Source organism: Lepisma saccharinum, chromosome 8, assembly GCF_977018435.1.
Source record: "Lepisma saccharinum chromosome 8, izLepSacc3.1, whole genome shotgun sequence".
Classification (NCBI taxonomy): Eukaryota; Metazoa; Arthropoda; class Insecta; order Zygentoma; family Lepismatidae; genus Lepisma; species Lepisma saccharinum.
In genome coordinates, this window is record NC_139236.1 from 83,035,321 (window position 1) to 83,050,977 (window position 15,657).

The 15,657-nt window shown below is 39.1% G+C and overlaps 1 protein-coding gene and 1 long non-coding RNA gene across 4 annotated transcripts in view; one reads left to right on the forward strand and one right to left on the reverse strand.

The window, feature by feature from the left end:
• Positions 1 to 15,657, forward strand: part of LOC145991227 (uncharacterized) — a 140,208-nt gene that overhangs the window by 23,210 nt on the left and 101,341 nt on the right. The gene's annotated exons all lie outside the window — the stretch shown is intronic.
• LOC145991224 (uncharacterized) lies at positions 594 to 14,906 on the reverse strand. 3 transcript variants are annotated; one of them, XM_083127183.1, is made up of 9 exons: positions 14,865 to 14,906; positions 12,985 to 13,078; positions 12,524 to 12,571; positions 11,658 to 11,720; positions 6,902 to 6,949; positions 3,646 to 4,536; positions 2,246 to 2,500; positions 1,262 to 1,381; positions 594 to 764 (listed from the first exon to the last, which is right to left on the reverse strand). In XM_083127183.1, exons 1-9 carry the CDS (start codon positions 14,880 to 14,882, stop codon positions 715 to 717), a joined length of 1,587 nt encoding a protein of 528 aa, XP_082983309.1. In that variant the 5' UTR covers positions 14,883 to 14,906; the 3' UTR covers positions 594 to 714. The 3 variants fall into 3 exon arrangements, with proteins under 3 accessions (XP_082983309.1, XP_082983308.1, XP_082983311.1); XM_083127182.1 differs by lacking the exon at positions 14,865 to 14,906 and adding an exon at positions 14,717 to 14,861; XM_083127185.1 differs by lacking the exon at positions 14,865 to 14,906 and adding an exon at positions 14,551 to 14,614.

Consider the following 15,657-nt stretch of genomic DNA (forward strand, 5'->3'; position numbering starts at 1 on the left):
TAAAAGTATGTTTGTGTACATATTTATGAATGTCAGAGAAAATTCGATCATAAATGTTTGAACTTAGTACTTTTGCAATAAACATTAGAATTTGCAATTATTGTTTACGTGACGTAATAACAATTTGAATATCAGATTTTCTACCCAGATCTTCAAGAGCCATCCAGTAGTCAACGCAGACCAGAAAGTCTGATTTAGCCACTGCTGTTCGTCAATATTTACTAATTTTACATCTTGTAGTACAATATTTATTGGATATTCGGCTTGTAGGAATCTATGTATAACTCAAGTAAATGTATTTTGGAGAAGTTTTGGAACTGTGCTTTCCTTTGTTCATGAGTGGTTTCGGATTTTACTGTGTACAAGTAGTAAACTGGTAAGGAAGTTGTTTACATGAAAGTTTGAACGATCTCAAATCATACTACAGTACATTTATCTCTATCAGGTGCATTCGTATGCTGTAAAAAATCACAAATTTGCACATAGGATGTTAAAATGTTGGGAATTTTATTTACTATTTGTCATATCCTCCTAATTCGTCTGTACTATTTCATCACATCTAAGATTACAATAAAAAGCACATTGTACTCAAAATTTGCATTTTAATGAACGTACATAGTAGGCATCACAAAACAAGACAATAGCAGTCATGCTCTTTAACACACTTGTAGAACAGTGAGCGCGTAATTCATAAATGCCTAAGCATTTCATATTTTACAAGAAAAGTTGCTGCGTCTTTGAATTTTCAGGATGTTCACCTTGAGCTGAAAAGTAAGAAAATATCTCGATAAATGATGGTTTGTGTATATATACACGTGACATATTTGTTTATTAGAGTTTATAATATGTCTGTCAGCACTGAGATTATTTGAATCCTTGTCTTCATGCGGGGAAACAAACCATTTAAGTTGAAACACAGGAATTTAAGAGAAGTGAATTGAAAGAACAAGTACTTCCTTGTCAACAATAAACTAAAACACCTCGAAAAATTAAAATCAGTGCTCCATAGGTAGAAACTAAAATCCGTACAAAATACATGTTTGGCTCAATATCTCACCATCTGTGTATGGGTATACATGTATGTATGTGAATATAAATATGTGTGTGTGTGTGTACGTAAATTATATATCAGCAAGCAATTACTGTAAAAGAAAATAATCCTCCACACTATCAACATAACCAGACCATAAGAATTTACTATTTGAATTAGTTTTTCCTATTTAACTTAGTTGCTTTTAGTTTGTTATTTTTATATACTTACTTGATTTAGGCGCGCAAATTTTCCGCCTCCTACAAGACATGGTTGAGTCTGATTGGCAGAAACAAATAGCACATGGTTTTATCATTCTTTCTCCAGGTTTGCAATTTGCATTGGCTTTTTCTGCATTGAGAAAAGGAATTAGTGAATGCCCGGTGCGTTTGAATTTTCGTTTTATCATACATAAAAAAAAAATCATCAGAATAAAATTGCTATTTACAATGATAAGCTTTGCATTTCTTCAGTTACATTGAAGTTTAATATTTCAAGCAGACTCAAAGAATAAAATTAATGTAACAATATTACTTTAAACGTACCTAATTACATGGAGTGCCTCTTGGGTTCACCCAGCCTCTACTAAATGGGTAGCTAGGTGTAACCGATCACATCACCTCCACAAATACAGTACATTTTTCAACACCTGATTTAAGGTGATTTGAACATATTGTAATTTTCACAATAGTAGCTACCATTTTGAAAATCATCATGGCAAGAATTTATGAAGAGCACTAAACACTAGAGTGTACTTTAAGGAAATTTACGGATTTATTGGTAGATTTTTAATTCATAAGCGCAATTTATGCTTAGACTAACCGGGACTAGATCTGCACAGGTTAGAGTTGCTGTTGCTCGACAGGAGATCGAACCAGGGCCTCCTTGGCAAAACTTTCAGATAAAAGCAAGTGATGATTCGTGTTTTTCTTTGCATACAAGAGAAAGTTGTAATATAGTTTTATTCGGAGATAAAGAGCATAACATGAAAGTCAACATGGAGAAAAATACACTCCTTGCAAGAAGTTTGGAATATTGTTATATTAGGCATTAGGTGATTGGCACAGCTTTGTAATGCAACAACATAAATGTTGTCTGTGTCTGTTGGACGTTCTTGTGCTTTCGTCGACATATGCCAGCGTGCCTATCACCTATTGCCTAATATAACAATATTGCAAACTTTTTGTGAGGGGTGTATACGCCAATGGTACTTACCCATTCTTCTTAAATGTTCATCGAAAGTGTGCCAAGTACCTATGCCTTGCGTGGTTTTACTTTCACCTTTCGTGTAAAAATTATTTTTCTCCTGTGGACTATCATTGTGTGTCATGGGTTCCAATTTAATCTCGTCATTGGCCACAACTTCATTAGAAGCTCCATCCCCTGGTCCATGCTCAGGGTCTCCATCAAAAGTACGGCCATACTTTACTCCGAAATCACTTTTCTCTGATTCAGCATCATGAATCATCCCTGAAGATGAATGAATGTACATAATGAAACTGATACATTAATGTTCGTTAACAACAGAACTATTGATAAGTATTTTCCCATTGGAACGACGTGTTTAGTTAAATTTTGTGCTTGTGTTTAGTAGAATATCGAATTTTCTTGCACATTTAAAAAATCTAAACCAAACAATCTAGAGAGCACTCCTTGACGGTGCGATTAGCGCAGAGCGCTATGATGACAGGTCTCGAACCCGGGTTCGAATCCAGAGTAAGACATGGATTGCGTTGTTGCATTGAGAAATTATAGAGTACAATAAGAAATTGGAAAGGGGTAAGAACAATATAATTAAAATGCACGGAAAAAAAATTAAAAATCGTAAACAATGGATAGAGCCGCCGTGGCCCAGTCGGTAGGGCGTCTGACTGCCACGCGAGAGACCTGGGTTCGATTCCCGGGGTGGGTGATCTAAGATCGGAATTTTTCCGACCATGTCCCCGCATAAAGTGGCTCTAGGGCTCATCCAGCCTCAAATCACTGGGTAAAGGCGGCTGAAGCGTGATATTGATCACATCACCTCCATAAATGGCCGAAATCGAGAATGTCCTCATGGTACATGCACGGGAACTTTACTTTACCGTAGAACAATGGTACGATATGTCAGATAACCAGGTTCAATTCCTAGTAAAGCCGCATTTTTCGCTTAAGGAGCTTCAGACCAAAGCGACACGGAGAGAGCTTTCAGACCGAAGCGACACTCGTCGTTTGGAAGCAAACTCTCAGTAATAAATGCAACTGAAGCTGGCCTCCCCGATAGCGCAGTGGTAGCGTCGTCGCCTTGTAATCAAGGGGTTCCGGGTTCGATACCCGTAGAGGCACAAGTGGTTCGGATCCCACTTTAAACTGTAGGTCCAGTCCCGATTAGCCTTACTGTGCATAAAGTGGACTTGAAACACCCAACTCAATCAATCAATTAATCAAACCCACTTTAAACTGTGGGTTGCATTTATTTATTTCTGGTGGTTGGTTTCCAAGCAATACATGTCTCCTGTAGCTTGTCGTTTCGGTCTAAAGTCTCCCTAAATTTCTGCGAAAGCGTTCCAATCATATGTTGAAATTTATAATGTATGTAGTTAGAAAGTTTAATATCATGTGTTCATTTAACGTACCTGTATCAGGTGTGCCAGGAACTATATCGTGATTTTGAGGTGTGTCTGATCCACTTTGAGTAGTAGAACCCGGTGTACTTTTCATGCCTGAAACCTCTACTGGTGCACTGGTTCCAGCCATTAGATCAGATAAAGGATGGAAAGAGGTGGGGTAACTGGAACTCGAACTTCCAGGAAACGTACCAGGGTTTACAAAATGGGACGGATCAAGAGTAAACTGACGAGTACCAATGGTTGAATCTTTGCTGGATGTTGATGGATCATCAGCGTATGTAATGGAACCAGTATTTGATCTAATGTTTACTTTGGGTTTACCTCTTGAAGAGGATCGACCAGCAGCACCTTTTCGAGCACCCAATCTTCGATTCCCATGCCGTGCATTGGCTATTTCTTCATCAGAACTGCCATAGAGAGAAGCGGGCAATGGAAATCCTAAATTTAAACTTTCAAGTATTTTCTTGGTAGGATTCACTCTTGGCTCATCAGCTCCTGCACCGGCTCCAGCACCAGGTTCGTTTCTTTCATCCATTTCTGCTTTTGCAAAGCCTGCTGGTACTGCACCAAACACTCCAGGAAGTTCCGAAAGAGAACCATCTCCTGCACCAAACCCAGGAGAGCCTTCTTGCTCAAGGTGTGCGCTGTTTCCAATACCTTGGCTCTCGGTCATTTGACCTTGAGAAAGTGAAGTTGGAGTACTCGGCCAAATAGTATCTTCAGATACACCTAGCGGAGACATGATGAATTGCATGTCCAAGTCAGGAGTCACGAAAGGTATTTTAACAGTTGGCTTCCCTGGTACCTGTGGCAGTAGGTACGGAATTTCCAAAGGTTCTTGGTGTTCGGTGGTGAAATGTTCCAAAAGATCTTCCTGATTGACATTTGTACCATGAACTGGAAGAAAGATAGAGCGTATAGAAATTAACCAACATAACGTTGTTTGTAGATGAATTGTTAGCTTTTCGTTGCAGCTGATTTATTTGTAACATATTTTGTAACTATTCTCCTTCATGTAATACAAACTTCTATGTGTTTTAAATCCCATAAATGGCCTCGAACACCAAACAATTATGGGAATCATGACTTGATAAATGATTCTGGTCTCATGGAATACTATGTATACATTATAAAATCCTACAATCCCATAGACGTGTAGTTTGAGAGTTGAAATTATGTTCACTGCAAACAAAACAACCCCAAAAATGTATACATCTACTTTCAAATACACAGATTCGGTACTGTATGTAGGACATTGCAAATTCGTCCTGTTAAAATTCCAAGTATTGTGATTCATTCTTATGTAGTGTCTGTGACTACATGTAATCTGCATTACATCTACGTTCATTGCATTCGCTTATAATTTACATAATGTCACGTAGACGATGATAAAAATCTACGCTAGAAACTAATTTGAAACGCTGTTGAAGGAAAAGTGCTACTTTTTAATCAAGTTGACTTGTATCCAGCTCAAAACATTCCTATTTGCAACCAAAAATACTCACATTCTCCGTCAAGCATGAACTGCTTTGGAGAAGAAAAATGTTGCAAAAACACGTGGTAATTGTGAGAGAAAAGCAGTACATTTTCCCATTAATCAGGAGACTATTTCATATGTTGTGATTGATGCTTCGCATAAAATTGTTCATAATAGTAATGAAGAATGCAAACTCACACTTTTTCAACCACAGAAACGTAAAGATAATTATGTTTGACTTATTCGATGTCTATTGTTAATCTTACGCCGGCCGCCATGTTATTTACTTAGATTTATAGATTATATTGCCTATGTGTATTACTTATTATGCATTGTCTACACGTAAATATAAACAATCGATGCTTACGCTTAGACATACATCACTAGCACTTCTGGTACTCTAACAAGTACTAGCAGAATGCATATGAGCTCAGTGGCGACTCGTGGAATTTTTGGGGAGTAGGAAGTTATGGAAACAGATCGAGGAAAGTTTTCGAAAATGCGTTCAATTACACAGTGTCATGTATCGCCTGTATCTTGGATTAGCCATTGGATTTGTAATGTTAGCTGCAGGCCCTCCCTGCCTGTCATGTGTGGATTAAGAAAAGGTGCTGTATCAACTCGTAAACTACGCTTTCTCATGACTGTAGTAGTTTTAAGTTCAATTTTATTTTGCTATTTTGGAGTTGTGAACTGCATTATTGATTATTATTTATTGTAGTTAAGCAACATTAGGAATCTCGACCATTCAATAAAATGGGTTTAGCATAGTGCTTGAAAAAAGTTGAAGAAAATCCCATGACTGGTAACGGCGTCCGTTTGTTTTATTTGTGACCTCCAACTCTTTCTACCGATTTCCTTTTATGAAATGTTCTCTGCACTTCATTCCCTGAAGATGAGAGTGACGTTAGCTCTCGAAAGCTCGGAAGCCTTTCCGGAAATCACCTGGCTGATTGCCCGAGAAAACCTCTTCAATGTTTCTCCCTTGTTAAATCGGGGAGGATAAAGAATAGATGAAAACAAGAGGATGGATCAGGGCCTGTAAAAGCTTGTCCCTTAGTCGGCATACCTCCTTTTGTTTGAAACAAGTCCGCTAGAGAAGTACAAACAAGATCTGGAGATTTTCTTAAAAATAAATATTTCCTCAAAATATCTTCATTAGAATTCTTCTCTGTTTCCCAGAGACGCCCGTTTTTGAGATGATGCTGGATTTTCCATTATGTCAAACACAGAGTGCTAGGTGTTAATGAAGTTCAAATTTTGCTAGGTTTACAACCATTATGCTAGAGTTGGCATCACTGTTGAGGAACCCACGGGACCTTACTCGCGGACCGTATAACTGGGCAACCCCCCGCGAACCCCCGCCCTCCCTTGCACTGCCCCTCACCCATCTGCCTGTAGGATGACGAGAAAGGTTCCTCAGCGGCAGGCAAAGACGGTCGTCTTTGGGCAACAGATCTGGAACGAGCGGGTGATAGCTAGCACATTGACTCTTGACAGTCGAGTAGCGAACCTTGATTGCGCTCAAAATTTTATAACGCTCATTAAACTCTTAAAAAGTAGAAAACTGGAAATAAATATAAATAAAACTGTAGGAAGTTCCTCACTTCCTACATGGAGGAATCGCCACTGTATGAGCTACAGCTGGACAAAACATACATACAAACATGAAACCTCGGTTCTTGCAGAGCAAAAACAGTAGGAATACACAGAATTTGCTTTAAACATTCTAGCTGAAGTTGAAACATATTTTGTTTGTCCAAATATATATGTATCGGTACTTACGTTTCATCCAGTGTTCACCAAACAAAAACCTATCCTTTTGGAGTGGAACTGTAAGTAGACAAGCAGTCCATTGATACAAGGCTCATTCAATATATAGCCGGAAATACGAGGGTCGTTCAAGTCAATCGGGGACCTTTTTTTGTAAGAAATAGAAGAACAAATTTCAAAGTGTGGTAACTGGATTTATTTTTCCACATAACCTTCTGCTACAGTTATACACTTATCCCAGCGTTTAACTAACGCCTGGAATGATTCGGCATAGAAAGATTTATCATTACGGCGGAACCATTGTAGGACAGCATTCTTCACTTCATCATCAGTGTTGAAATGTTTTCCTGCAAGGAATTCCTTCAGGGGGCCAAACAGGTGAAAATCACTTGGCTCTACGTCAGGACTATAGAGGGGGGGGGCTGGTAATGTCCCCCAGCCGATTTCCTGGAATGTTTGGAATGTGCGTTGAGCGGTATGCCGTCGTGCATTGTCTTGCAAAAAGAGAACACCCTTTGTGATGAAATCCGGACGTTTCTTCCGTAAACTCTTATGAACATCACGCAGAACACGGCAGTAATACTCACTGTTGATAGTCACACCATGGGGTAAAAAATCAACGTGAATAATCCCCTGTTTATTCGAAAAGACACATTCCACGCGCTGAATGTTCCCAGGAATGACTGCCGTGGGCTGTGATCCACCACGACCGGGATCGTCAGTAATAGAGATAGGGCCATCTTTGAAGCGCTTACACCATTCAAATGTCTTACTGCGACAGAGTGTCTCATCACCGTACTGAGCCTGAAGTCTTCTGTACATTTCAGCAGGTTTTCTGTCCTCGTTCACTAAAAACTTCATCACAACAAGCTGTTCCATGTAGACGTTCACACTGTTGTCCGCCATCTTGAATAACGGTCTATGCAGAAGCGTGGGATATGAGCGCCGCCTACCAGTAACAGCACACAGTTGCCAGATCCTACTGCATACAAAACCTCCAGCCTAGGCGTCTAGTTAAACCTGAAAAAAAAAGTCCCCGATTGACTTGAACGCCCCTCGTAGGTTGTAACAAATATTTATTACAAGCACCAAAAGAACAACAATACTATGTTTCAACATAGTTCCCCGCCCCCCCCCCCCTCCCCCACTAGTTCAATGCAGCTACCCCAGCGCTTGATAAGGGCACTGATTCCACAGGAAATAAAAAATTGGACGCATGCGTAACCACTCATGCACCGCTGACTGGACTTCGTCGTCATTCTGGAACCTCGATCCACTTAGTCCATCTTTGAGTGGGCCAAAGGTGTGGAAATCGGAAGGTGCGAGATCGGGCGAATATGGAGGGTGGGGTAACAGGGTGGCTAGTCACCGGGAATTCCTTGCATTCCGGGAATTATGCGTGAATTTTTCTCCGTGTATGTGAAAAATTGCAAATTTTATTAATCGAAGTCCCATTGAATTTATACATATTTATAAATGCCCTGAGACAAGTTTTTCACAGTATAGGTTTTATTTTTATCGAGGAAGGAAAAGAAAGCTCCGGGGGAATTAAAACAGAATTCTCTCAATCCGTTTACTTTTTTAGTGTCTTTTGCAGAACAGTCTACATGACAGACGAAAGATTATTGCAAGATAAGATATCCTAGAGTTGAATAGACAAATTTTAGTTTGAAGTTCACTTCTGTTTGAAGATGTATTTCGAGTGTGAATATGTGGAATTGCAAATGTAAACTCCGTAGCTTAAATTAAATATTATAAACATATGTACCGTTTAATTGAATTGATTTACAATTTTTGGATACATTGGAATAACACAGACCCTTTATGTTGTTAATATATTTGTGTGTGCATATGTGTTAATGGTGAGATTCGTAATACGTTGATGTAGAGAATACATCTGCTTGTATACCCTTGAATTTTTGGAAAGTTCGCCTTGAAAACCGAGAATTATACTTGAATTTTATCAAAGTCCTAGAGTGGCCAACTTGGGTAAGCACTAAAACTTTAGGAGGTCCTCAATGGTAGACAATGTGGCACTGGTTGTGTGTGGTCTCGCATTGTCATGGAGCAAAATCACACCAGTGGACACCAGACCACGTTTCAGTTTTTTCGCGCAAAGATTGAAGTAGGTCGTACTGTTTACATTATGCTTCCATCTGGGAAGCAATTTCACTGACAGTAATACACCGGTTCTCCCGTATCAAGTCCTCCATTTAAGCAGTTGCTTTCCGTGACTGCAGTGACAGAGCGACCTGGACGCGGAGAATCTTCAACACTGGTTATGCCCTGTTTGAACTTCTCAGCCCACTCGTAAACTTGTGATCGACTCATACAGTTGTCACCGTACTGAACTGTCATACGGCGATGAATTTCTATCGGTTTTACGCCTTCACTCAACAAAAATCTCACGACACTTCGCTGCTCCAGCTTGGAGCACTCCTGTAAGGGTGCCGCCATGTTGTGTAACTATTTCCCAGCGTCCCGTGCGCGAGATAGGCGTACCAACCCCAGCTATGAATAGCTTACATCCAGATGCCTTTACAAAATAACAAACATATGACAATAACGGTCGTATTTTAGATTTCTTATACTACTTTTCCGGTTAAACTAACAGCCAAAATGTATTTCCCTTTCTTTCTGTGTCATATATAACTATATTTTTGGTTGATGTGTAAATACGAAGAAAGCTAAATGAAAAACGAAACTCTCGCGAAATGTAAAACCTTTTGTGGCAGCAATTGTTGACTTGTGTAAACAACATCAGTTCTCTCACCTAACAAGGTGTTAAATTACTTTTAGATACCAAACCACTAATCCCTAAGTGGGTTTATTGTGATTTCCAGTATCTTATGCACCTGCAATTTGATACATTACTTGATCTGGCAACACTACATGACTTAACCTTGAGCAAACAATGACTTCAAACGGGAGATTATATTGTATGGAAAATATTGCCAAATAATTTTCCTTCATATTGAAGCTGGTTTGTTTTCTGATTATTTCATTTTATATTTCTCTATTGTTCCAGTCTAAGCTCTACAAACTATGGTTTTTGTCCTAGTTTTGCAGTATTTTTCCTTGTGTTTTTTCTGTACTTAGTATTTTCTTTCTAAAGCGTGGATTTTCGAAACAGCGTAGAACATACCTCACCATGTCCTTCCGAATTGCCGTGTGTTGGGGTATTGTATACTCTGTCCCACCTATCTGTGGAGCAAGGCCGCGCACAGCGTCAGAGAAGGTGGTGGAGGAGAATCGAGTGGGTAGAGCGAAGCAGTACACGCTACTGCGAGGGCTGGTAAATATAGTCCTCTCCCTCCACGCAATCCCATTCCCTCTCACTGTTTATTGCCGTCTCGCGTCACTAATTACGCAGACACTTGTTTTCGTTCGCTTGCTCCAGAGAGATAGCCCGGACAGAGTATAGCATTTACCTTTTGTTTATGCGCCTCCCCGATGGCGGAGTGGTAGCGTCGTCGCCTTGTAATCAAGCGGTCCTGGGTTCGATTCCCGGTGGAGGCACATAGTGGCTCGGATCCCACTTTAAACTGTATGTCCAGTCCCGACAGTCGCGATTAGCCTTACTGTGCATAAAGTGGACTTAAAACACCAACTCAATCAATCAATCAAAATATTTTGTTTATCTCTACAACGAACGCCGGAACTGCACGAAGACAGCCGAAGTGACACGATAGGGAATCGGAGGCGTCGCCAGAGGGAAAACAAATTCCGTAGAAACGTCCAGATTTCTGGCATGGAAATTCCATAAAGCCTCCCCGATGGCGCAGTGGTAGCGTCGTCGCCTTGTAATCAAGGGGTCCCGGGTTCGATACCCGGTGGAGGCACAAGTGGTTCGGATCCCACTTTAAACTGTAGGTCCAGTCCCAATTAGCCTTACTGTGCATAAAGTGGACTTAAAACAACAAATCAACCAACCAAATTCCATAAAGCCTGGTCCACACGTAATGTTTTGTAGTCCGTCTTGTATGATAATGTAAGTTTGACGCAAGACACACGGCTACACTGTTCATGCTCTCTCACAGTTTTCACCATGGATGAAGCACTATTGATAAGTATAATTTGAGTGCGTGTGGTAACATCGAAATAAAAAAAATCCGTCGCTCGCGGTTCTCTTAAGAGGCGTAAATTCTCACCAGTCAGTTTTGTCCGTGAATTACTGCAAGAACCGGAAGATTGTCATAGTAATTTACGTATGAATATGGACACCTACTGCAAATTATTAACGTTAGTAAGCCCAGAAATTGAAAAACAAGACACCTTCCATGTGAGATCACGTCTACATTACGATTTCCAACTACTGGAAGGACCTGCAAGGACCTGGAGTATACAACCATAATATCTAAACAATCTCTAAGCCGCATCATACCATAAACATATGAAGCTATATGTAAGTTTGTCCGACATTTTCATATGACCCCATGTTATGTAGCACTTAGTTAACTTATTACTCGTTTTTGTAACGTTTTGCTTGAAAAAGCTCCAACTCTCTGGTCAAACCTCATTCAGTTCATACAAGACGTCAAACTTGGCGTCAACACGTAATGTTTTGTTTGGCCCCTCTGGCATAATTATGCAAGACTTAAGACAAAACATAATGTGTGGACCAGGCTTAAGTCGCTTCAGGGTGTTTCGGCGCGGCGCACTGTAGCGGGGGTTGTGTCGTTTAATTTCACAGGAAGCAGAATTCCGACATTTTCTTCTCGACGGGATTAGACGAGTATTAGTGGATGATGTACTTTAACATACTTACTTGTCGATTTGAGATCTGCCACCTTATTTTTCATGTCTCTCGTATCATCAAGTATTAGATTAGCTGAAAGATAAAGTTTCTTTTTTACTTTCTAAACAAAACTCTTCCGTCTAGAGCGACCACCAACTGTGAAATGTCCACATGTTCGGTTCATTAACATATATTTTAATATGCTATATACAGTCTAGTAGTATATTTTCAATGAATATAAATTTACAAATCACTAGCATATCAACTCTTTTGATTTACCAATTGTTGTTTAAAATAATTATAAATCTTACCACAGGCAATTAAACAATAAATAATGATTTTTTTACAAATTTCTTATTATACACAAACTTAATACGTGACAGTAATTATCAAGAGTGTGCAAGGAGGTGATTTTTAGGCATTAAATCCTTCACGGAAATAGCCCCAAACTTTGAATAATAGTAATAATGATAATTAACATCAAGCATGAAAATTAGCAATATTTAGTTATGAAATATATAAACACACACACGTACATATGTATGTGTAATGGAGAAATACAAAAATTGATAAGAGAAGAATATATGTAGGTAATGTTCGTCACAATTACTATTTTCAAAATGTATTATTTATTTAAAATATTCATGTAAATTCATGTATGTTTAAAATATACCCGTTCTGTATTCGTGAAAATCAAATGTTTCGATTCATTTAAAAATTGTGTAATTAAAATATACATTAGCACAGTGGATCGGAACCCACTTTAAACTGTAGGTCCAGTCCCGATTAGCCTCACTGTGCATAAAGTGGATTTAAAACAACAACAAATCAATCAATCAAACTTAGAAATAAAGATTTGGAATAAATTTAGAAGTCAAGTAAACGTATGTACTCACTGTATTCCAGAACTCCGAGTGTGTTCGGCTCATAATAATAGCTATCATCTGTCAAGGATAATGAGAAAATTAAAATGTTTTAAGGAAATTAATAATTTACAAAGCAACTATATGTATATTTTATTTTTTTAAAAAATACAAGGGTTACTAATAATCGGGTGTAATCATTAATGACTGTTTAGTTTATGTTATGAAATTTTAACCAAAGTTCTTAAGAGTATTATTTTTACTCTTTCTATGTCATTGTTATATCATACATCAAAGCGTGGTCTTTAATTGCATGGATGTGCCATGTTATTTTGTATAATGTTGCTTTTATTTGTAAACACCACTATCCTAGTACGAAAGCAATTATTTTCTTAATCAGTGATTTTGTTTATCCCGACAAGCAATGAAAACTTGGATGGTTAAACGAACAATTATAGAGGATATAAAGTGTTCATTTGGGTAAACTAGCTTACCAGTGAAGCTTGGGTAAGATCCATCTCCGCTTGAAGCTTGAGTCAGAGCTTTGGCTGTGCTCACTGCTTGCTGTCCAAATGTCGATTGTGTAATCTGAAGGAAAAGAAAGCAACAAATTGAAACGGAACATAACCGAAGCGATATGGTGACAGCTATTGACAAAACGGTCCAGTCCGAGTGCAGTTTGTCGTGTTACTCCGGTACGAAAGGTTACACTTATTTTTGGTCGTTTGTTTCCAAGTGACACGTGCCGCTTGTCGCTTCGGTCTGAAAGCTCCCATGTGATAAATAGCCAATAGATGAAATAGAAGAAAGGAAAACCAGTATGTATTGTCGGGGCTTAGCTAAGTTTCGAACCTGGGATCTTTGTTTCCTAGTGCGGTACGCTAACCACTCCGCCACAAATGACAGAAGTTAATAATGATTCTCAATAGATATATAAGTATGTATTGTCCTGTTATCATTGTTAAAGTTGCTGCAAGAAAACAGACTAGTAACGGCTATTGAACCATCTTATGCGCAATGACATCATTTTGCCCATGACAGAACTCATAGAACTTACAAACTAAACTTTACGGTGCAACAGCTCTCCAGCACCTGCAAAACGGCTTTTCCATTGTGTGAACAGAGGTCAGCACGTCAAGTCCCATCGCCGCTGTTTTCTGGCTTTCGAGACCGGAGCCCGCTACTTCTTTTGAAACGTATCTTTTTGTTTACGATAACATATACAATATAACATGTGGTAGCCTTATTTCCAAGAAGGGGCAAGCTAAAGGTAAAGTTCCCCACTAGCACCGTGCCATGAAAGGGGATATGGTGTTAGGGCCCACACATTCTCGATCTCAACAATTTTGGAGATGATGTGATCCGCACCACGCTCCGACAGCCTTTACCCCCCCACCCGGGTTTCCACCAAGTACCCATTGATTTGAGGTGAACCCTAGAGCCGCTTTACGCCGGGACAATGCCGGAAAAATTCCCATCTTAGATCACCCACCCCGGGATCGAACCCGGGTCTCCCACGTGACAGTCGGACGCCCTTCAAGGCATTTTTTTTTTGCACAGAGTGGTGCTATTCCCCCTCCCCCTCCGAAATCATTGCTTGAATTTCAATTCTGAAGTTCCTGCAACAAATCTGCACCACTAGTGCTTGTAATTATCAATCTCTTGTAATATTAAATGTATTATTAATATGTGTTGTTGGAAAAACCCTTATAATAATTAATGCGGTGTATTATAGTTGAAATTAAATTGTAGGTTATCTATGAAATATTCAATTTTCATATAAAAATTGCTTTTCAGTATGGGCTGTAGCCTCCTCTGTCCCCTTTCGGACATCCTCTTCTGGGTGGTAACGACCTCATTGAATGTTAGGGTCTCCCTGATGACGTAGTGGTAACATTGTCGCCTTGTAATGAAGGAGTTCCGGGTACAATACCCGCTGAAGGCACACAATGGTTCAGATCCTACTTTAAACTGTAGGACCAGTCCCGATTAGCCTACCTATGCATTAAGTGGACTTAAAACAAAAACTCAAACCCATTGAATGTTAATGGAATACTTACAATTTAAAACTGCCCGCTACTGTAACATAGTGTTTAATGAGTTCCTCTTTCATCTACTTGTGTGTAAGGAACACATACCAGAATATGTAGCTTTGACAATGGAAATAGGTTTTAAGTATAAAACATCTTGTGTAAACACACACAAAGAATATTGTTTTTATCTTACCTGAATCAAAACAATAGTGACTATTGAGATAATCATAATGTTATCATGAGTTAGAAACTATGTTCTGCCACTTGATCTTTCTGCAAACTGATATGTTAATTATAGTACCTGTCGCACGATCATTTGTAATGTAATGTTGACAACAAACCTTACTTCTTTGGAGCATAGTCACTTAATACCTACATCTTATGGAACACCATTTGAATCGAGGGAAAACAATTACTGTAATTGTTGTTATTTCTGTCATCGATTTTTTTTAAACGTGTTCCAGGTTTATTGAATTGCAAGCACAACAATAGCTCAGTGTTATCACAAACAGAAAGCACAATCATTTCAAAGTGCAAATATTTCCCTTTTTCATCCAATTGTCCATTTCAGAAAAATAGAAATAGCGATTGCAAAACTTAAAACACTATTTCTCAAAAATATTAGGGCTTATTTAATGGATGACATAAGACTCGTGGTCTCCTGGCGCAAAGCAGATCTTCCCTTACCTTACCACGATTTACTACATTGAATGATTGATTTTCTTTATTTTACTTCGCCTTTTGTGCCACTTTTGGATAACTTGCGAAGATGGGGATGAGTGATGACATGATGATGAGTGGACACTCACCAACATCCATGCCCAGGCCGAGAATCGAACCCGGGACTCCTGGCGTGTCTACATGAATACATGAATAGCCCTGTACCTAAGGGTATTTTGGTATGCACCACACACACACACACACACATCTCGCGTGGAAAATAGTGATGAACAACAATTCAATTCGACTCTACCTTAGTATTTTCATAGTGTACTCTACAAAATAAGAAGGTTGGAATCAAGAACTATGCTTTTTTGTTTCAAGGACATTCCTGGGGGGATCAAGCCCAACGATCCCCTTTAAAAACTCAGTTATCAAGAAGAGCTTTATTATGCTCTGATTACCTAAACCAAA

Bases quoted from the DNA above. Each gene is read 5' to 3' on its own strand.
- LOC145991224 (XM_083127182.1), bottom strand. From the start codon at position 14,752: ATGATTATCTCAATAGTCACTATTGTTTTGATTCAG. The intron at 11,721-12,523 runs GTGAGTACATAC...TTTATCTTTCAG, and splicing joins ACTCGGAGTTCTGGAATACA to CTAATCTAATACTTGATGAT. The intron at 2,501-3,645 runs GTACGTTAAATG...ATTCATCTTCAG, and splicing joins TCCTGGCACACCTGATACAG to GGATGATTCATGATGCTGAA.